Source organism: Myxocyprinus asiaticus, chromosome 4 (assembly GCF_019703515.2).
Source record: "Myxocyprinus asiaticus isolate MX2 ecotype Aquarium Trade chromosome 4, UBuf_Myxa_2, whole genome shotgun sequence".
In the NCBI taxonomy this organism is placed as follows: Eukaryota; Metazoa; Chordata; class Actinopteri; order Cypriniformes; family Catostomidae; genus Myxocyprinus; species Myxocyprinus asiaticus.
In genome coordinates, this window is record NC_059347.1 from 59,581,790 (window position 1) to 59,605,680 (window position 23,891).

General features: G+C 41.2%; 1 protein-coding gene across 1 annotated transcript in view; it reads left to right on the plus strand.

Moving 5' to 3' along the window:
* The first annotated feature begins 1,179 nt into the window (after positions 1-1,179).
* The window catches only part of LOC127439788 (ras-specific guanine nucleotide-releasing factor RalGPS1), a 173,094-nt gene continuing 150,382 nt past the window's right edge, over positions 1,180-23,891 (plus strand). Inside the window, 2 exon segments of the mRNA XM_051696001.1 lie at positions 1,180-1,183; positions 6,324-6,400. Coding sequence (XP_051551961.1) covers positions 1,180-1,183; positions 6,324-6,400 — 81 coding nt within the window.

The window sequence follows — 23,891 nt, forward strand, 5'->3', positions numbered from 1 at the left end:
TTCCACAACAAGGAAAAAAAAACACATGAAAATAATGATGAGACAGCGGTTCGGGAGACGTGGGTGAGGTTTTTATTTTCAAATATTTGTTTCTGTCTACTGCTTCCCAATGTCTTTTACTCCTCTTGCGCTCTTTATATTTGCTGTGGCACGTTGCCGGTCTCTCGCTCATCAGGATGAGTGCGCACACCTGACGGCTCGTTAGATAAATGTTAAGCAGGTGAGACCTCTTCTCGCAGAACAAACAGATGGAACAGGGCATACGAGATGTTTGATAGATATTATTAAATAAAAATCCCGCTATTTGTGCTACTTTATCACCTGTGGTGAGGAAAGGAGAAGCTGACATCTACACTCTCACAGAAGCAGATATCTCATGTAATCAACCTGACAACACCAACCTGTAGTTATAGTTAAAGTAAAAAAAAAAAAGATCATCTATTAAATACAAATGATTAACAATACTTTAAACATATAAAAGTTATTTAACTTAATCAATTGAATTATTTAATTTAATAGTGTTGTGTTTTGAAAACCAATAGGCCTATTTATTTTCTTTATTTTCTTGTGTAACGAGGTCAGTGTTTATCACTTTTTATGATGACAAAACTGCCGTACAAAGGCTGCACCAACAAAACAGTTACTTGATCTGAGTGTGGATTTTGTAGTTACTGCAATTTTCTCAAAACCTGCTTATAGTTGAGGGAGACCTGTCTATCACAGGGCAACTTACAATCTAAAAACTCCAATTTTGGTCAAAATGTGAAGTTACTCTGTTTTGCCTTTGCACAGCAGAATAATCATTAAGAAAAAAATGTAGATGTATCAGGAATCGTTTTGAAATCGGATCATTACTTCCAGAATCAGAATCGGATGGAATCGTGAGGTGCCTAAAGATTCCCGACCGTATGTTGAAGCTCATGAAGTGTTGTATAGTACAATCGGAATAAAAATGACAACTCCCAAATGCATCTATTATTATATATATCTATACTTTTACTTTCTTTTTTTACTGTGTAGTGAGATAAGGTGAGCAGATATACTACATGGAAACATTATGGTCTGTCGTCATGGCAACTGAGCCCAAACAGTTGCCCTAAACAATTTTTGTAGCACTTATTTATTATTTTATTATTTATAGTGGGGCAACAGAAGCTTTAAAGCCATTTTGATGGCATTATGGGTAAGAATGTACCATATGAGCTCACCCTCTTTCATAATGAGGGTTGCAGCTGTATGCTATGGTAAAATCCTTTACAACCACTTTGGAAAAAGAATCATCATCTCAGGGCCAAGAAATGTAAGTGCTTGCACCCTGTGTCTCCCCGGGTTTCTATACTACCCGAAATCTTACAATGTGCAAATGATTTGATAATGAGCCACTGGCGATGACCACATTGTACAGTTGGCTTATCTAGTAAAGCAGCTTTTTAACATTTTAACTTAAAACACAGCTGCCTTAGTATGATACCAAATGTACAAATGTTGGATAACTTGACCATCTTGCCAACATGTTCAAACATAGTTTCTTTATTTCATAACTCAATGACTATAATACAATTGTGGCACATTTATCATAATAAATATGATGCTGAAATGAAATTTACAGCATAAAACAAAGTAGATGTATTTTGGGAATTTTGTCAGAACTGTAAGGGTTTCAGGGTCACACAACTCACAGGACATATCCTCATGCCTTCATATGACCTGTTTAAGATTAAATCCAGGCTGGAGAAAGTGATCTTCCAATGGGAAGATGTTTGCTCACTTTCAAAAACTTCCCAGTGTTTTCTTTTTCTAACTTTTACAGTGACCTTATTTCTGAAAGTGTTTTTCCTATTAATTTTCTCCATGGGGATTTTAAAATATTCTTAAATAGTTGTGAATCAAAGCAACCAGCTTTAATACTAATCATTATAAACTTTGAAAAAACAGGCACTTATTGTCTTTAGAGGGAATTAATTACAATTCTATGAAACATTGCAAATGACATAGTTGAATCAAAAGCAACAGTACAATATACAACTCTTAACTCAGATATTGAATATCAGTATCAAAACAATATATTTGAAGTTTATGGCAAAGTTTCCACATATACAGTACTGTATACAAATGAGTTGTTTGAGAGTGTAGGGAGATTTACATGATTTTCATGGCAGTGGTCGGTCATAACATTAATTATCTGATTAATTCAAGCTAAAAATATTAATAAAAATAGTTCACTATAATTAAAATGGACTATTTTACCCAATATTGGTATGCTATGTATGTTTAAGCTTATAAGTGTATCACATTGTTGCTTAAGCAACATGCTAGCACCAATCTCTATTGAAATCAGTTGTGAGTCGAGTCTCCAGTGTGCTTTTCGTGTTGCACACTATTTTTGTGGTACCCATTGTTGTTGACTATGTAGAGCATTTTCCAAATCTGTTACTTATGTGATTGCATTTCAGTTAGGATGCTGCCTTAAGCCACATTCAAACTAGAACATAATTTTCCCCCGCTGAAAACAGAGCGATTCGAAAACTTTGGAAACTATGACATTTCTTTACACACTGTATTAAAACACACTCTTATAAAAGAATATGTTGTCCTCGTATTTTACCTGTGATGTTTATTTTAAGTTCTGTTACTATTAAATTACTATTAGTGTTTTTGCTAAGGCAAGCATCACTATTGCTGTTAGACCAATATGTCGGTTATACCGATAGCTGCCGATATTTATTTATTTATTTATTTATTTATTCTCTGTGGCTGGTGCTGGAGGATTCTACAGTTAGAACAGTGTAGTTCTGCGGTATAACAGCTGCCTTTAGAGGTGAAATAAAAACAATTATGTGGGGATTTGCTGTATCTAAATCTGTCATTATTCACAATATTAATCCATATTTTAAATACTGCATATTTTGTTATTTTGATTAGACAATCAAATGTTCTACACTGTATTGAGGGCATGCAAAGAAAAATGCAACTACATGGAAATGCCCTCCATCAGCACATATCTTGTATTTCCATCTGCATATTTTGTGAATAATAATAAACTTTATTCCTCATTAAACCTCATCTAGTGAAAAATACAAAACTCTTCATCTGGTGACTATATAAGCTTTAAAAACCTACATTTGGTAAATACTTAAACATAGATAATTGAAATGGAGCCATGTCTCCATCAAAGTAAGATTCCCCAGTGGGTTTTGGGCTTGTTAATAGTTAAAAGTTCCATGCTATGCACCAAATCTTCTTTTTTTTCGCCCCCTGGATTATTATTAGATTTTTGTTTAAAAATAAACTGCATCTGGGATTTTATTAATTGTGAACGCATGTAGCCTCTATGTCTGTTCCCGTCTTAGTAACAAAAGACGTAAACATTTTTATAAAAATAACATTCTATAAATCAATTTAAAAAACGATCTGCCATTTAATCGGTTAACAGCCTTTTCCAGCACTTTAGTTACTGATCGGCAAAATCCACTATCAGTCAACCTTTAATTACTACTATGACTATTACTGTTGTTCAGAAAATATATTGAATTCATTTGAACACCCTTTTAGTGGTCTATTGACCTTTTAAGATCATTTAAGCTATCATACAAACAAACAAATAAGCGTTCTTATGGAAATTTCACAGAAAGTGCATCACTGTACTAAAACTGTGAACCGTGATTTTGATCCCTAAAGAGGCAAACTGAAGTTAAAAATTGACATCAATCCAAGACTACATGAATTAAATGTTTCCACTTTAGAATTGCATGAATTCAATAACAACTGACTGTAATTTTAATATTTAGGAGAACATCAAAACTCACTTAGTGGCTCTTTCTCAATGTGCGTTCTTATATGTTCTCTTGGACTCGTTCGACATCATCATCCACTGCCTGAAGTCAATTCCAGTCCTCAAGACCTCAAGTTCAGGGAATACATAAAATTACCTGGATGTGTCTTTTTTTGTTGTTGGTGGGAACTGGTTTCTCCCCTTTTCTTCCCAAATTGGAATGCCCAATTCAGAATGCGCTCTACTTCCTCATGATGAGGTAGTGACTCGCCTCAATCCGGGTGGTGGAGGACGAATCTCAGTTGCCTCCGCATCTGAGACCATCAATCTGTGCATCTTATCACGTGGCTTGTTGAGCGCGTTACCGTGGAGACATAACACGTGTGGAGGCTTCACGCTATTCTCCGCGGCATCCACGCACAACTCATCACGCGCCCCACCGAGAGCGAGAACCACGCTATAGCGACCACGAGGTGGTTACCCCATGTGACTCTACCCTCCCTTGCAACCGGGCCAATTTGGTTGCTTAGGACTCCTGGCTGGAGTCACTCAGCATGCCCTGGATTCGAACTTGTGACTCCAGAGGTGGTAGTCAGCATCTTTACTCACTGAGCTACCCAGGCCCCCCCGGATGTGTTCTTCATCAGGCGGAATATCGAGGACTTGTGGGTGAGAACCTGGTATTACGGTGGCATTTATCTTTGTGTTTTCCCTCAAGAGTTTCCATGATTTTAATCAAGTAATAAACACATGGAGGAAATAAGAGTTTACAGACTTTATTCTTTCAACAAGTCCTGCAAAACCTCACTGGTGTGATGATAATAATGCTGTGATGTGTGATAATGCCAGTAGTCCTCTGGGACGGGCAACTACACAGAAGTATGATCGCAGTACATCTCAAAGCTCACAATCGATGCATTCTATGTACTCCTGTCCTTCCGAGTTCATTCTTCCTAGGTAGCTTGTTAAGACTTGTCTTCATAAGAATGCAAGTCTGTTTTCTGTGTTCTTAGCATTGAGAAACACCAATTATGCCTGACTTTAGGCCTCCATGAAGTTACATTTTACTCTGTTCCCATAGAATTAACTGCTTCTCCCTTTACGTTTGCATATGATACTGCACACACAATTTGAATTTCTGTGCAAAGCGAGCCAACAGAATAACACAAATGTTCTTTTATTTAAAGAGCGCTGAAGGCCAAACCTCCTGCACAAAGAGATGAAATGTTTAATGTTTACCATAACGTCCATAAACGTAAACAGATGTTTGAGTGTTGCACAATCACTATTTGTGGAAGTTTTTGTTTACTGTAATGAGTAACTTGACTATTGTGTTTAATTCTTCGTAAGTATCTGTCTAATCAAATTTAAATAATTGAGGAAAGATGGAATTCAGAGTTCAACAGAAGTCACGACTCTTTATTATTTGGTTTCACAAACTGTCCTGCAGCCTTGTAGTTTTAGTTTCAGAAGCAGTTCTCACTATTTTGTAGGATATGTTTCCAATAGTAAATCAGAAAATTATGTACACAAACTGTCAATTTGTTCACAGAGTATCTCTTTTTATGTCCATGAATCTCCTCTTTTACTTCTCTGGAGACCGTTTACATTCCTTTATTTAGCCATACACATGGTGCATCAACCAACATATTATAGCTGATTTAGGACATGCTATTGGTTCTTCTGATAGCTGCCGATTTCAATTAAATCCTGCCTGGCTGAACAGCTTCAATTGTTTTAAAATGCAGTCGTCAAAAATTAAAAGGTTGACCTTTCAACAATTTTCTTGATTTCGATTCCCCCCGTGTGAAACGTGATAGTCTACAGTTTTGAGGTAATTTTTGTGGTTGTGTTCCCTGAGGGAAAACTCTTAAAACTTTTTGCTATGGTCAGAATCTGTCCGACTTCATCTGATTTATAATTTAATTTTTTTCGTTTGGCATCTAGCATTGGAGTCTCCGCCAAGTGAAGTCTGTATGCCAAGCGTTCTGTGTTCGCTGTACAATTGTAATCAGAGCTAAGTGTCTTGTTTTCCAGTCGTTGCATAACTAGCTTTTCCTCCATCTTCCACATGTTATATGGAATTATTTCCAGTGTTTTGTCCATCAGAAATGGACTTTCCACGAGAGATTGTTGGACTCCATTTGAGTTTCTCTTCAGTGGAAAAATTCCAGAAAGGCATATGAAAGTTTTGGGCTTGACTTGTGACACGACCTCCACTGACCTCTGCTTTTCCCTCTCTGACTTTTTGAGACTGGTTCTTGTAATTAAAATCTTGATAATTTTCTCAGAAATGTGGCTTTATCATCAATGGGCAAAGACATGTAATTTGTTTCCTCTCAGTTTATTAAGTGATCCTTAACAAGCATCACTTTTACCATTTCTCACATTTAGGGTTAGGGATTGGAACAAATGTAAAATGTAAAAATCTAGTTTATTTAATGGTAAGAGCATTGTTTTCAGGTCATTGTTTTCTGCCTTTTTTGTTGTTGTTGTTGTTGTTGTTAATTGATCTTTAAATTTCCTCCCATTTTTCTCCACTGTCTCTTAGGTAAGCTTCTGGTCCTAACCGCTCAAACACTGAAGATTCATGCAGAGATCCTAAGCCATTTTGTCAAAATCGCAAAGGTATGTTCACTATCAGTTATTTAAAAAATAACACTTTTAAACCCATCAATATAAAAAGATGAAGATATCATCTCAAAAGATATCATGGTTTCTCATCACTATTAGAAAAGCAACCTGGTCACTATACCTACACTGTAAAAAAACAATCTGGCAGCTGTGGTTGATAGAAATTCACCTTAAAAAATACAGTAACCATGTTTCATGCTTTTCGGGATGTAATTTTGAAGCCTGTATATTTTATGGTGCATTACCGTCATTTATATTATTAAATAATAAGCCTGATTTATTAACCTTCTGAAACTGTAAAAATCTGCTTTTCACTTTATAATGTATTAATCACCATAGTAATTACAAAAGGGCACATGATGACATGAAGTTCATCAATAGTGGCCCTTCCTGGAGCAATGATCAATAAACATGTAGAGACAGTGCTCAGTGTCACTCACACAAACACTAAACACTATCAGGATAACACATGTGTCATGTATTCCCTGTTTTTGTCTAGTCTTTTATGTTGAAATTCTTGTTTACTTCCCTGTTCCTGTTTCCTGTGTTAGTTTTGTAGTCCTTTGTAGTTTTATTTCATGATTGGTTCTCCCTGATTGTTTCCCCAGGTGTTCCTCGTTCCCTGATTGTTTCCCCAGGTGTTCCTTGTTTGCCCTTGTGTATTTAAGCCCTTGTTTCCCCTGGTAGGTTAGTTTGTCAGTCTTTGCATGTGTTTGTTATGCTTTGTACTAGGTTCCCTGTGTTTTGTTTTCTTTATATTCGGAGTTACTTTGTTTATCTTTCTTTATTAAAGCTGCGTTTAGATCCTCATTTCTCGCCTGCCTCGTTACAGAAAGACTGACCAAAAATGGATCTAGCGGCTGTCAGAATTCAGCTCCTTAAGCAAGGGAACCGTCCAGTTGAGGATCACATCCATGAGTTTTTAGAGCTAGCAAATTTAGTGCACTATCCAGACCACTCTCTGGTGGTTTTCTTCCGGATCGGTCTGAATAGTGCACTGAAGGAACTAATGCCTCCGGCTGATCCTCACTGGACACTCCACGAATATGTGGAGAAGGCTCTGGAACATTGTGGTTCCCTTTACACAGTGGATTATGGTGGGAAATCCAGGCCAAAACCTACATCTTCAGCTCCCTTGTCCAAGCCTTCCACGGTTCCCTTGTCCAAGCCTTCCACGGCCCCTGTCCCTAAGTTGAATGATCTGCCACTGATGTCAGTGCATAGGGCCATGAAGACCCTACCTCACAAATAGCCAGCGCCCACGCCTGCCACAGCCAATGAGCCGGAAGCCTCGGCCATCCCAGAGCCAGCGTTGCCAGCCTCGGTCCTCCGGAGGAGGAAGAAAGGCTTCTGTTCCAAAGTCTCTTCCCATGTACACGACCACGGAGGTCATTCCCGAGTCTCTGCCAGTGTTCACGATCACAGAGGTCGTTCCCGAGTCTCCGCCCACAACCACAGAGGTTGTTCCCGAGTCTCTTCCCATGTTCACGACCATGGAGGTTGTTTCCCAGTCATCCAGGACTCTGTCTCGAGCCTGCCATGGTTCTGCCTTCCTTGGCTTCGCCCCTCGAGCCTTCCATGGCTCCACCTGCCTTCGTCGAGCCTCTCCACGGCTCCGCCCACAGTCTTCCACGGCTCCACCCGCTCGTCCAGAGACTATTCCTCCAGCAATTCCAGCCGCCTTACCAGTGACTCCTCTTACAGCAGCTCCTGGCCGTCCGCCTGATCTGCTCTGGTCTCCTGGCCGTCCACCTGATCTGCTCTGGTCACCTTGGTCCTCACTCCCACTGGCTCTGCCTCGGTCTTCCGAGCCCCCAGCTCCACCTCAGCCCTCTGAACCTCTGGCTCCAGCTTGATCCTCCAAGCCTGCAGCGTCGCCCTGGCTCTCCATCCCTCCGGCTCCACCTTTGCCTCAAGCCTCCCTGACTTTGCCTTGTTCCTCTGCTCCCCTTGTTCCTCCCTGAACCACCTGTCCCCCCACGCACACCCCATGGACAATTAGTTCTTATTTTTGTGTAGTGTACCCATTTCTGTTTCCTGTTAGTTTTGTAGTCCTTTTTTGTAGTTTTATTTCATGATTGGTTCTCCCTGATTGTTTCCCCAGGTGTTCCTTGTTTTCCCTTGTGTATTTAAGCTGTTGTTTCCCTTGGTTAATTTGTCAGTCTTTGCATGTGTGTGTTATGCTCTGTACTTGGTTCCTTGTGTTTTGTTTTCTTTAAATTCTGAGTTACTTTGTTTATTAAAGCTGTGTTTAGATCCTCATTTCTCGCCTGCCTCGTTACACATGTGAAATTAAAATAATGTAAAAAATATGAACTAAACTACATCAAATAGCACAGAACAACCCAATGTTCATAACTGATATTAAAAATAAGAAACATAACTATTCACATAAAATATAATGAAATGAACTGGGTCACGCAGGGAATTCTGGGAACGCACGATTATTTTGTTTTTTTACCGTAATTTTAACAATTTACCGTAAAAAGTACATGTACTCTCTTGTCAAACATAATATAAATGTTTACTGTTATACAGAAAATTATACTTTTTACATTAAAAATATATATTTTACAAAATTTTACTGTAAAAAAAAAATACATGTATTGTCTTTTTAAATATATGAACCAATTACATTTTTTTTTACTGTAGCATTTTTAGTCTTACCGTCAAAAGAACCAAAAAAAAATTTACACTGTGAGATTTTTGCACAATTCTTTTTACATGGTTTGTTGTATGTATCGTGATAGTTTCCTGTTGAAATGAACACTAAAGGCGCTACAACAACGATGACTTTTATTCACTTTCACACAAATCTTGAGTAAAACAGCAGATTATCAGTTCTTAAACACTTGCTTTTTGCTCTGTTCCTCACACAATGCTATCTCATGACATCTAAATACTTTTACTATAGTGCATGACTCATTTTAACGTTTGCATTACAAAAGCAACTATATTTAAAAGCTTGTTCAAGTGCGTTTACATTGCAGGGTAGCTCAACTGATAGGTCAGTTTTGTTGATTTAAAACTCAGTGGAGCATTAACTTTAAAAACCTCATCTGTTATGGAGCAAATGTACTCGCTTTTAGCACCACACAGTGGAAATGTCACCTCGGAACTGCCACAATACGTGTAATAAACCACACAAATGACATTTTGCAAAAATATCGCCGCAGTCATGTATTTTTCATGATATCAGGCTGTAGAAAAGCCTCTAGAACAAAAATTTTAGAAGACAACATAATATTGCTGCATACCTAACCCTATACTGAGAAAATAACCTCTGCGTTTTTAGCACAGGAGAGAACGTAACGTTAACTAACCTGTTACGACAGTAAATCACTGTTTGCGGATACCATACGAATGAATGGGGAGAGCCATAAACTGACACCTACTTGTCCCAAAATTGTCTGTGTCGTCACTTATGAAACAGCAATTTTATCATAGTAAACTTCACACACAGTTCATTCCAAAAGGACTGTTAGGTGTAAAACACATTGAAGATTATCAGACAGGCGGTCAATTCATTAAAGGGATAGTTCACCCAAAAATGAAAACTCTCTCATCATTTACTCTCACAATATCCCAGGTATGTATGACTTTCTTTCTTCAGCAGAACACATTTGAAGAAAAACAGAAAAATATCTCAGCTCAGTAGGTCCTTAACATGCAAGTAGATGGTGATCAGACCTTTAAAGCTCCAAAAATCACAGACGTCATCAAATTAATATCTTCTAACGTGATACGATTGCTTTTGGTGTGAAAAAGATCAATATTTAAGTACTTTTTAACTCTAAATCATCGAACTGAAGTACGTGTGACACACCCGGAAGAGCTGTGCTGTTTACAACTGATTAGAAGGAACGCTGTACAGAAGCTTTGTTGGTTTTGGTTTAGATCTGTATTTATCTGTTTGTTTACACACAATGGTGCGTTTATGTGGTTATCCTGGATGTCTCAACTGAGAGGAGAACGTGAGATTACATCCCTAACATGCCAATGCAAATACTTCACATGAGGGACCGCGTATACGGGATCTCAGTGCTCTTGTGAATGCGTATACTGCTGCTGACCAGAAGTGATGGTTTATAGTTAAAAAGCACTTAAATGTTTTTTGTTTTTTTTTCGCATCAAAAGTGATTGTGTCACTTTAGAAGATATTAATTTAACCGCTGGAGTCATGTGGATGACGTTTATGCTGACTGTCTGTGATTTTTGGAGCTTCAAAGGTCTGATCACCAACAGTTTGCATGTTAAGGACCTACTGAGCTGAGATATTTTACATTTTTCTTCAAATGTGTTCTGCTGAAGAAAGAAAGTCACACACCTGGGATATTATAAGGGTGAGTAAATGATGAAAGAATTTAAATTTTTGGGTGAACTAACCCTTTAAGTGATGAGCTGTTTCTTGACTAAAGCAGTTTATTCAGCACACTCAAGCATCTCCTCCATAGACATCCATTCAAAAAACAAAACAGCCTTTTGTCTCCTCGCCAGTGTACCACCCATAGAATGTCTATGGGACCGCCACATTATGCATTGCTTTACTAACCTTGTTGGCTTCCCTTGATAGAAGGGTTCTGGTATGGTGCGCAGCTCACAACATTTTGGAACAGAGCTGGAACAGAAGTGTAATCAAGGCCACTCTACAAAAACACAACTAAACCTCTTCATATAGCTTTTTTATATTTGCATGCAATATTTTCCTTCCCCCCATAATGAATGAATGTGAATAAGCTTTTGAAGTCAAGCCAGAGGCTACATTTTTATTAAGTTGCTTAATAAATAAAAAGAGCATCTCAAATTTAAAGCAGCTGGAATATCTGTGTTAATCCTGTCAACAAAATGACTGACGAAAATGTTTGATGCAGAAATGTTTTTGATTTTGTCAATGGTAATGAAGACGGGATGGAAAAGAGGCATCATGACGATGATCAAACGGTTTTAATTCAAATGTACCGGTTGACGAAAGTATGATGAGAAAAAAACTTGCTTGCAAGATATTAACAATGCACTAACACTGTTTGTTTATTTTTTAAAGAAAGAAAAATCTCGAATGAATTCAAAAGCACCTGTACAATGAACTTTACTAACAGGTTAATGACCTCCCTCAAACACATCCTATATATGTGACAATAATCAGCTTCACTTTTTCCACATTTTGTTATGTTACAGCCTTATTCCAAAATGGATTAAATTAATTATTTTCCTCAAAATTCTACAAACAATACCCCATAATGACAACATGAAAGAAGTTTGTTTGAAATCTTTGCAAATTCATTTAAAATAAAAAAACGAAAAAAATGCATGTACATAAGTATTTACAGCCTTTGCCATGACACTCAAAATTTAGCTCAGGTGATCATCCTTGAGATGTTTCTACAACTTGATTGGAGTCCACCTGTGGTAAATTCAGTTGAATGGACATGATTTGGAAAGGCACACACCTGTCTATATAAGGTCCCACAGTTAACAGTGCATGTCAGAGCACAAACCAAGCCATGAAGTCCAAGGAATTGTCTGTAGTCCTCCGAGACAGGATTGTATCGAAGTACAGCCAAGATAACAAAGGAGTAGCTCCGGGACAACTCTGTGAATGTCCTTGAGTGGCCCAGCCAGAGCCCAGACTTGAACCCGATTGAACATCTCTGGAGAGATCTGAAAATGGCTGTGCACCGACGCTCCCCATCCAACCTGATGGAGCTTGAGAGGTCCTGCAATGAAGAATGGGAGAAACTGCCCAAAAATAGGTTCCAAGCTTGTAGCATCATACTCAAAAAGACTTGAGGCTGTAATTGGTGCCAAAGGTGCTTCAACAAAGTATTGAGCAAAGGCTGTGAATACATGTGTGTGTGTGTGTGTGTGGGTTTTTTTTTTTTTTTTTTATTTTTTTAAAAAAGACTTCAAATAAACTTCTTTCACGTTGTCATTATGGGGTATTGTTTGTAGAATTTGGAGGAAAATAATGAATTTAATCCATTTTGGAATAAGGCTGTAACATAACAATGTGGAAAAAGTGTAGCGCTGTGAATACTTTCTGGATGCATTTTTTTTTTTTTTTTTTTTTTTTTTTTCAGGAGCTCAGGTTTCCAGGGTAGTTTTCGCATGTTGTTTCTTCTTACAAATTAAATATATTAATGTAACTGGAAAGGAGGAGATGAGAACCGGCTTGATAATATAAATAAAGGTTTAATGATAAACTTAACCAAAAAGGCAAACACACACACAGGTGTCGGACAGCTGTCCGTAACTCTCTCTCCCTCGCACTGCCATCTCCGGTCGGCCTTATCCCTCTCAGGCTTAATCAGCCTAATTAGGGGCCGGGTGTGCAGAATCATGACCTGGCCCCGCCCTCCGCCCTGCCACAATTAATTTTTTAAATGTTTGATACATGTTTAAATACTTATAAGTAAAGTTTGCTTAAAGTTTGGTCTGTTACAGTTAATTTGTTATTTTCAACAAAAATGTGTTAGAGCCTGTCAAACCTTTTGCTGTTTCTGTCTGTGTAGCACCTACAGCTCTGTAGATTCTTCTGAAGAATCCCAAAGTTAGAAACGAGAGGCTAAAGTTGATTTTTAAAAAACTTCCTGATCATTTCAGTCTGATTATATCATGTCTGCCTGGATTATTTTGTGAATCTGTCACATTGGAATTCAGACTTTGCAAACACACAGCGCAATAGTCAAAGGTGTCTGTCTAGTGCATGTTTACACAGAAAAATGATTGAAAAACAGACAAAGAACACAAAAACACATTTGGTGTGAAAAGCCCCTAAGGGTCAGATAAAGGGTTGAAAACGATTTAAAAATACTAAGCTATGACTGTTATTGATGCTAAAAAGCTTGTGTTATGTTCCGGTCATTCTGACCCGATGATTTTTTTTCTTTTTTTTTTTTTTACTTAATCCAATTGGAATAAAATTCCTTGAATTTGTTCACATATGTTATCTGAAAACACACACTCACACAAAAAATTATAATTGGACCATTTTCTTTACATTTTGGGGTTTTATTTCACTTTGTTATACAGTACTTGTGTTCCTGGTCAAAAATGACCGGCCATTGGAAATGAATGGATCAGGCTACAAAATACAGAAATATTGAATGTTCAGGAGCATGCAATCCTTTAGATGAGCACATATTTGAATGTGTTTTTGCACACACAAGTGCACACACAGACATACACACAGAAATACACACACATCATGTGTTGAACACCCTCTTGTGCATCATCATCTTTCCATGTACACTCTTTGAGGAATATTTCAAGATCTACTTATATTATTTTGTGTTTGGGCTCATTTGAATCAGGATAGTCTGCTGTAAGTTGCGATACATTATTGTCTAGGTTGTCTAGTTTTTATGTTTTTTTTCCGGATGTAATAAAGATAAACGTGACAAAAAGACACTCCTGTTTATTATATTTATGTGTGCCAGTGGGAATTTCATACACTAATACTCACTGCACAGACCTCTGGAACAAATGTACTCATTGCATTCTACTAATTAAGACCTTTCCAATGATATATAATACATGGCTATCTCATCTTTTTTGACTCTGAATATAATTGTTGTGATAACAAATATATATATAATTTCTGTGCACAAAAATGTTTTAAATTAAAAATAAATACACATTTCTAGGAGAAAAGCATCAGTGTGCTTTTTTTTCTTTGGGAACACTAACATATAGCCCAATTCTATAAAATTATTGTTTCGCTTACTTTTGAAAAAATGCTGGCAAAATTCCCTGTATTAAATTAAATAAATTACCAAACGAATAAAGCATTAAATTATAAAAATTAATTTCCAAACGAAAAAATTATATTGTTAGGCCTATATACTTTACAATGCTTTAGATTGTTCAAAATAGCCTACTGAATATCAGGAATGTATCATATATGTAAACCCTGATATTACACCGCATAAATGTTTCTTTAATAGCTGTGCACACAGCATCTACACATCGATGGATGGTCCTTATACTAAGACCGAAAGTTTCCCCCACTACTTGGTGCAGGTTGCCAGCTTGAACAGGGCCATGACGATTTGCTTTCGGGTCAGAACCGGTGGCAACCTGCGATAGGCGCACAATCCTATCAGAACAGAACTGATTGCATTTATTTGTGAAATTAAAATGACAGTAAGCTGGCTAATTTCAATGAATTGTCTCAATACTCTCCTCATTTTACAAAGACTTTGGGTGGAAAAAAATAAGGACATCTGGGAGGCGAAAGGTACACAATTAACGATATACACACATTTCTGTATGGAAACGGCTTAAGGGCAGATTCCTTTTGCGATAAACCAAAACTTATGCGACAAAGTGTTTTTTAAGCATGACATCATCACGCACACCATTTTTATCGATAAAAGGCCATATAACTGGAAACAGGCGGAAGATGGCAAAATTATAATTTTTTTTTAACGCTTTTTCACTTTGCCGATAACAAAACAGCGCAAAAAAATGGATGGAAACTAGGTTATAGACAGCAAACCTTTGACTATTTCTGCTGTGCGATCATTGTTAATGTCTACATCTGACTTATAAATGTGTGTTGCTCATACATCATGAGAATTAAGTTTTCCACACTTTGCTCACTTAGTTGTATAACTATTTTTCCCCCGGCTTACAACAACTGTTCCTCTCACAGCATCCCCATTTTAAAAAGGAAAATTACACTTTTTTAAGCTAATGTGTGTGAAAAGTGCTATAGCATCCAAACATAACACTTTTCTCAACCTATATGAGATTTCAATAAGTGTGGATTGCAAAAGAAATTAGCCATAAAAAAAAAAAAATAAAAAAAAATAATGATGCACCAAAATGTGAAATTTGCCCAAAACCAAAATTCAGAACACACTTGGAATTTGGCCATAACAAGATGATTTAGAGAGCAGCGTAATGTTGTTAGAAAATGTTTTGGATCAGGAAATGTTTCAAGCAGGATTCAATTTAATTGGAAAACAGTACAGATGGATGCAAAAACACATTATGTGTGAACGACCCTTAGAAATAGGCCAAAAGAAGGTGTCTTAGAAGAATAATTGTGCCACCTACCTTTTGGAACAGCATTTATGTCCGGAGAGCACCTTTGATGGCTTAAAATGCTGTCTAGGGAGGTAGCACACTAGGTTTTGAAACAGAGCTAATGTCAATATCTGATCCATTTTAGCACCCAGTATAATTGTTAAATAAATTGTATTTTAAACTCAATGTCTTTTCACAATTGAGCCTCGTTTCTATAAAGTTAACGATTTTTAGCACCAGGCTTAGTTCATTGATTCTTACCTTTGCTTTGGCTGTGGATCATGCCAAGATCAACACAGCAGACAGCTTTATAGCCCTGTACATCCACTCTAAGAGAAACACCAGGGATATTTTGTCCTTCAAAAGTGTTCCACAGACATTGGGAGGGTCAGTGGCGCCGGAGGTTTGGCGTTAGTCAAGGTGACGTGGATGAGAGATACTTGTTTATGTCCAGCATATGAAATAGCAATGTACCGTTTCTGATATGATGTGAAGCACAGATTTATGTACAATACGTAATTTTCATGGGAAGAACACCAATAAAATAAAAGATGATTCATTGATTGATTGTTGCTCCACAAAAAATGTTGATGATTTTAAACGCAGCAAGGCAAGCATAATTTTTACTATTGCTCATATTTAGGGTTAGTTATTTGAACAGACTTCTAACCCAGGGCTGTACACGTTCTCACTGGTGCTAGTGGACTTAAAAATGAATTAGCACAAATTGAAATAAATTAGCACTAAGAAAAGTGCAGTCGAAATTGTTTTATTGTTATTTTTTTTTATTATTTATTACTATTTTTATTATTTACTACTACAGTTTATTACGACTACAAAAATTTTGATACAAGAACATATTTTTAATGATTTTATATAATTATATATTTTTATTACTAAGATAAATCATGGTGCTGGAACATCCTCGTAGTTTGTTTGACTGGCCATTGGCCATCATCACAGAATATGTATTTTCTTATTTCTTGATGTGTAATTTAAAAAAACAAAACAAAACCACAATACTTTGATTTTTTTAAATAATTTTATTAGCATATTAAATGTAATGTTCCCTATCTGTCACTCACTCGACGTTGGTGTCGATGTAATGACACTAGGGGTCACTCTTGGGAGCCCGAGACACCTCTGGTCTTTGATAAAAGGCATGCCACTCCCCCGAACATACGGGTATAAAAGGAGCTGGTATGCAACCACTCATTCAGATTTTCTCTTCAGAGCCGAACAGTCATGCTCGCTGAGCTGAATACTACTGTTCATTCACCTGCTGGATCTGACGGCGCATTTCAGCGGCTTCTCCCTCCTCTGCACTGGTGCACTGCAGAGAACGCCCCTGGGCGCTTCGGCAGAAAAACTAGAGAGTATATTTTCTGAAAGAGCATTTTTCCCCTCTAAAAGAGTATATATTTCTCTAAAAGAGTGCACACACGGAACGTCTTTTTAAAGACGCGTCTTTTTAAAGATGCTTTTCCGATTGTGTGTTATTCCTGGTTGTGCTCGTTATCTCTCGCCTTCTAACGGTCACGATCACTGTCTTTCGTGTCTGGGCACTGCTCACGCGGAGACAGCGTTCATGGATGGTCACGTTCTCATTGCGAGAATATGTCCATGGCAACGTTGCGGTCGCGGCTCGCCTTCGTAAGAAAGCGAGCCACCCCAGAGGCTCCCGCCTCGGTCCTTTTACCCACGGGTTTGAGGCCAGCGCGGCTAGCACTGGGGGCGATTTGGGGACCCCAATGGGACCGCCTCCGCCGGGTATCCCCCCGCGGACCTCCCATTCCCCAGCACGCTCGTCTGCCCCGAGCGGGCTTCCGGGTGAGTCCACTGGCTCATCTCACGGCGAGTTCGACCTCTTATTCGGAGCCCGCGAAAGTGATGAGCTCTCGAGCGCAGCATCGGAGAGCGGGCTCGTCCAGTCGGAAGCCTCAGCTGGGCTCCTCCCTTCGGGGTCGATCGCCCAGTCACAGGCTGACGCGGAGATGACGACATGCTTTCCCGGACAGCCACGAGCATCGGTTAGAGTGGATTTCACCGCTCTTCCCTGAACCCTCCCGGCTCGGTGATTGGTTCCTGGGCTTGCGGCGCCGCTCAAAGCCACGCCCCGCCCCGTTCCTTTCTTCCCAGAAGTGCATGAAGAGCTGACAAGGTCGCAGGAGGCACTTTTTACTGCTTGGTCCTGATCTTTTCAGCTTCCCAGCTCTCACTACCCTCGATGGTGGGGCGGCCAAGGGTTATTCGGCAATCCCCCGGTGGATAAAGGCGCTCGCGGTGCACCTATGCCCGCAGAGCGCCGCCACCTGGCGCGGGTGCCCAAAGCCCCCGTCCAAGGCCTGTAGGTTTACGTCATCTCTGACGGTCGAAGCCTACGGTGCCGCTGGACAAGCCGTCTCCGCCCTGCACACGAGAAAGACGGAAACACTGCTACCTTGCGCGGAGATCGCTACCCTCCTACGGAAGGACGCGATAGAACCTGTCCCTCCAGCCGAGATGAAGAAGGGGTTTTACAGCCCCTACTTCATTGTACCGAAAAGATGCGGTGGGTTGTGGCCAATCTTGGACCTGCGAGTACTGAACTGGGCCTTACACAGACTCCCGTTCAAGATGCTGACGCAAAGACGCATTCTAGTGAGCGTCCGGCATCAAGATTGGTTAGTGGCGGTAGACCCGAAGGATGCGTACTTTCATGTCTCGATCCTTCCTCGACACAGACCTGCGGTTCGCGTTCGAGGGTTAGGCGTATCAGTACAAAGTCCTCCCTTTCAGCCTGTCCCTGTCTCCTCGCGTCTTTACGAAGATCGCAGAGGCTGCCCTTGCCCTGTTAAGGGAGGTGGGCATTCGCATTCTCAACTATCTCGACGACTGGCTAATCTTAGCTCACTCTCGAGACGGGTTATGCGCACACAGGGACCTGGTGCTCTCACACCTCAGCCGACTAGGGCTTCGGGTCAGCTGGGAAAAGAGCAAGCTCCTCCCGGTTCAGAGCATCTCTTTTCTCGGTTTGGAGTTGGACTCCTTGATGGTGCACCTTACGAACGAGCGCGCCCAGTCGGTGCTGGCCTGTTTGAAGGCGTTCAAACAGAAAACAGTGGTTCCACTGAAACTTTTTCAGAGGCTCCTGGGGCATATGGCATCCTCGGCGGTGGCCACTCCGCTCGGGTTGATGCATATGAGGCCACTTCAGCACTGGCTCCAGACTCGAGTCCCGAGACGGGCATGGCGCCATGGGACATACCGCGTGGCCATTACATCGGTCTGTCACTGTCTTTTCAGCCCTTGGACCGACCTCTCGTTTCCACGAGCAGGTGTTCCGCTAGAACTGGTCTCCAGGCGCGTAATGGTCACGACAGATGCCTCCAAAACGGGCTGGGGCGCTGTTGGCAATGGGCACGAAGCCGCCGGCCTCTAGACGGGTCCGCGGCTGCGTTGGCACATCAACTGCCTCGAGTTACTGGCAATTCTGCTCGCCCTGCGGAGATTCCGGCCATTGATCCAGGGCAAGCACGTGCTAGTTCGGACAGACAGCACGGCAGCGGTAGCATATGTCAACCGCCCAGGCGGTCTGCGCTCCCGCTGTATGTCATAACTCGCCCACCGTCTCCTCCAACAGAGTTAGCAGCACCAAGTCGCTGCAAGCCACTCACATCCCGGGCAACCTCAACACTTCGGCGGATGCGCCGTAACAACAGGTTACCCTCAAGGGAGAGTGGAGACTCCACCTTCAGGTGGTCCAGCTGATTTGGAGTCGATTCGGTAAGGCACAGGTGCACCTGTTCGCCTCCCAAGAATCCTCCCACTGCCCGCTCTGGTATGCCCTCACCGTGGCCTTCCTCGGCATAGACGCGCTGGCACACAGCTGGTCCCCTGGCATTCGCAAATATGCATTTTCCCCCAGTGAGCCTGCTCGCACAGACACTGTGCAAGGTCAGGGAGGACGAGGAGAAGGTCGTCCTGGTAAGCACCCTACTGGCCCGCCCAGACGTGGTGCTCGGACCTCACGCTCGTGACAGCTCCCCCCGGGCAAATTCCCCTGAGGAAGGCCCTTCTTTCTCAGGGAAGGGGCACCATCTGGCACCCGTGCCCAGACCTCTGGAATCTCCATGTCTGGCCCCTGGACGGGACGCGTTCACTCAGGCTAGGGATCCCTCTATGAGGCGCCTGTATGCCTTTAAGTGGCATCTGTTCGCTAAATGGTGTTCTTCCCGTCAGGAAGACCCCCAGAGGTGTGCAGTCAGATCAGTGCTTTCCTTCCTGCAAGAGAGGTTGGAAGGGAGGCTGTCCCCTTCCACCTTGAAGGTGTACGTTGCTGCCATAGCAGCACACCACGACGCAGTCGACGGTAAGTCCTTAGGGAAGCATGATCTGATCATCAGGTTCCTGAGAGGCGCCAGGAGGTTGAATTCCTCCAGGCCGTGCCTTGTTCCCTCATCGGACCTCTGTAGTTTTTCAGGGTCTACAGAGCCCCCTTTGAGCTTTGCAGTCAGCCAGGCTTAAGGCACTCTCCTTGAAGACTGCCCTCCTGACTGCGCTCACTTCCATCAAGAGGGTAGGTGACCTGCAAGTGTTCTCTGTCAGTGAAACGTGCCTGGAGTTCGGTCCGGGCTATTCTCACGTGATCCTGAGACCCCCGACCGGGCTATGTGCCCAAGGTTCCCACCACTCCTTTTAGGCACCAGGTGGTGAACCAGCAAGTGTTGCCCCAGGAGGAGGCAGGCCCAGCCCTGTCGTTGCTGTGTCCGGTGCGCGCTTTACGCATCTATTTGGATCGCACGCAGAGCTTTAGAATCTCTGAGCAGCTCTTTGTCTGCTTTGGTGCACAGCGGAAAGGAAGCGCTGTCTCCAAGCAGAGGATTGCCCACTGGCTCATTGACGCCATAACTATGGCATATCTCGCCCAAAACATGCCGCCCCCGGTAGGGCTACGAGCCCATTCTACCCGTGGTGTAGCGGCTTCTTGGGCCCTGGCCAGAGGTGCCTCTCTAACAGACATTTGCAGAGCAGTGAGCTGGGCAACACCCAACACCTTTGCAAGGTTCTACAACCTCCGGGTGGAACCGGTTTCGTCCCAGGTAGTGGCACGCAACACAAGCGGATAAGCCCGGGATAGCCGGCCGGGTGTATCGCTTGCGCACAGCGCCTTCCACCTCCTTTTGAGCTGAAGACGTGTGCTGTTAATTCCCAGTAGTGTTCACAAAAGTTGTTGCCTGGTTGACTTCCTCTGAGCCCTGTGGCAGTCGAGTTTTCGGAGAGACTCACTGCCGGCCCAGTACACGCGCTAACTAAGAGCCCGGTTCTGGGGTAGGTGCTCCGCATGTGGCGGTTCCCTGTAAGGCTAACCCCATGCGATCTATATCTTCCGCTAGTTCGTTTCCCTGCTGGCAAACTGCGTCTTCCTTGGGCAGAGCCCCTCTGCCCCAGTCTCCATGTTGTAGTAACTCCTCCCCCATTGGGCAGGATCTACCTTGAAGGCTCTCCACATGGTTGGAAAGACCATGTGATGTATTCTTCCACTTAAATATCCCCCCCTCTCTTGGGGCGAGGTGTGGTCTCCGCGGTGTCCTCCCCTTGGGAGGGACACCCCCCGACTAGACCTGGCGGCCCAGTTGGATAATCCCCCTTCTTTTTTAGGGAGTGGAAAAAGAGAAGGGGAAAGAGGCCACGACTGGGTTAAGCCTGTCTCTATCTCTGGGTAGTCGACTTGTCCCCAAAAAGGGCCGTTCGACACTCATAACTATGTTGGGGGAGGTTACGTGTCGACCTGGTGCGCTGGCTAAGAGGCACACAGCAAGTCTGCCCACCACACACCACCAGTTCACGTAACACAGTTCAGCCTTGTGGCGTTTTGTATAGGGACCCCTAGTGTCACTACATCGACACCAACGTCGAGTGAGTGACAGATAGGGAACGTCATGGTTACTGGTGTAACCTCCGTTCCCTAATGGAGGGAACGAGACGTTGGTCCCTCCTGCCACAACGCTGAACTACCCGCTGAAATGGCCGGACCTTATATCGGCTCCTCAGCGTAAAACCTGAATGAGTGGTTGCATACCAGCTCCTTTTATACCCGTATGTTCGGGGGAGTGGCATGCAAATACCACTCGCCAATTTTCATTGGCCTTTTATCAAAGACCAGAGGTGTCTCGGGCTCCCAAGAGTGACCCCTATTGTCACTACATCGACACCAACGTCTCGTTCCCTCCATCAGGGAACGGAGGTTACACCAGTAACCATGACGGTTTTAAGAATAGACCAATGAAAAACTCATATCAACAACCATCAGCCACTTAGTCTCATAGAATAAACGTTACTATAACTACAATGCGTCCCTCTTCCACGTTTGTCTGAATCTCAGAAACATACTAAATACGAGTCGAACGCATCACTTTTTAAGCTTGTCCTCTGGAAATTGATCAACTATATGCTCACAGACTTTGAGGGCAAACAGAATAAAATGTTGTGTTTTTTGATTGATCTCATCAATTTCTGCTCAACCAGCGCACATCATTGAAGGAACATTTCCGCGACTATGACAATGCGTCCAAGGCAACCTGCTAAAGTTCTAGAGCTTGAGATTTGATAAAAGCAAAGCAGACATCAGACTATCAGTACATGTTCCTTGTTGCAACGCTCCTCGTAGGCAGAAATTACACTTAAGGTCCATGTATACTTCCTACAGAATCGAAGAACGAATGAGTTTGACGTCATTTAGAACAAAATCTGGCCAAAAAGGTGTTTTTGAGTTATTTTTGGTTGTTCGTAATAGCTCGACTGGGCGAACTTTCAGGAAAACTTCTTACCGGCTGCTAAACACCGTCGAGCTGGTACAAATTTACTTATATCTGAACGATTGTTCGCATACAGATATTCTCCAAGAACGTCATACTTTTTTCTTTTTTTTTTAATTAGTCAACAAAACAAGCCAAATCTACTCAAATACTCTTAAGTGCCAACTCTCACATCTGCCCAAAGTGAGATATGTCTCTAATCATTATTGTGTCATCATAAATTACAATAACAGTGTGTAATTGGCACTTATTATGGTTGCATATAGCGTGTTAGCGCATTAGTTCAATGAATTTAGAATGGAAACAAATCAATTACAATTTATCTACTGCTTATATATTACTTTTAATCACCATTGAGTAGTTAAAACTGCTTATTTTAATGATCTCGTGTAAATTCTACTCGTAGAATGAGGCATGAAGTCACTGATAACACATTGTAATGTCATATTAGTTGATATTTTACATGTAGGGCCCTATTTTAAGAGTGCACGCGCTAATCGCAGCGCTATGCCTTAAGTCATGAGTGCAAAGTCAGTAGGCATGGCCATAATGTTTTGGTATTTTCGTGCCAGCATGTGCTAAGTCTAGGCATAGGTGGGTTTGGCAAAATCACACACAAAGTGCTAATCAGTAAAGAGCGATTTAATCCAGAAGTTCTTCTCTGGTTATTGCACCATCTGCGTCCTATAATATAGTCCATTCCCTATCAAGCACCAGGGATATAAACAGAGAAAGCTTATTTATAAGAAACTGTTAGTGTGAATGGGCTGTATGCAGTGAATTAGAAGAACAGAAATATGGACTTATGTTCTTTTGTGCATTAACTGCATCCTTTTTTAATGTCAGGCATATTTCTATGACAGTGACATGCTCCTTTTACAAGCATGGAAAATGTGGTTCAGAATTTGCATGTAGGCTCTGTTAAATTATAGAGAATGTAAGTATTATTAACCATTTTCATGTGTTAACAGCTAATATTAACAGGGATTGTATCAGCACACTCTTCACTTCTACCGGTCGATTTTGAAAAATGTAATTCATTTATTGAAACATGAAAAAATGTAACAAAAATATTTCTAAATTCAAATTACACTTCAAACTAAATGAAAATATAATCAAAATAACAAAGTGGTCAAAAAAATCTGACCAAATCCAAACATTTTACCATCTCCAACTTCTTCCTCTGGCCCAGTGACTTAAAAACCACTCTACGACAACAGGTGTAAAAATACCAATACAAATTATACCATAAATACAATTGTAAATTTAAACGTAATCATAAAAATAATGTAAAAAATAAGCCATGACCTATATATAGTTTAACACAAATCTCACACATTTTTGTTTCATAAAATGGCGATTGTCAGGGACATTATTTGAAGTTTGTACATGAACTTAATTGTCTCCTGCTGGTGAAATCTCCAAACTGTAAATGCAGGAACTGAATTCAGACTTTGCGCTGAAAACAGACATGGTTTTGAAACCTCTTAGTGCAAAGACTTATTTATCAGGAAAATAGCAAATTGAGCTTTGGGCCACTTTATTAACATACAAAACACCCACAGTTTTTGCACATACACACAAAGATAGCGCAAACACTCCCACCCACGCCCACTTGCACTTTGGGCTGACACAAAAATTGCACTTAGACTTAGTGC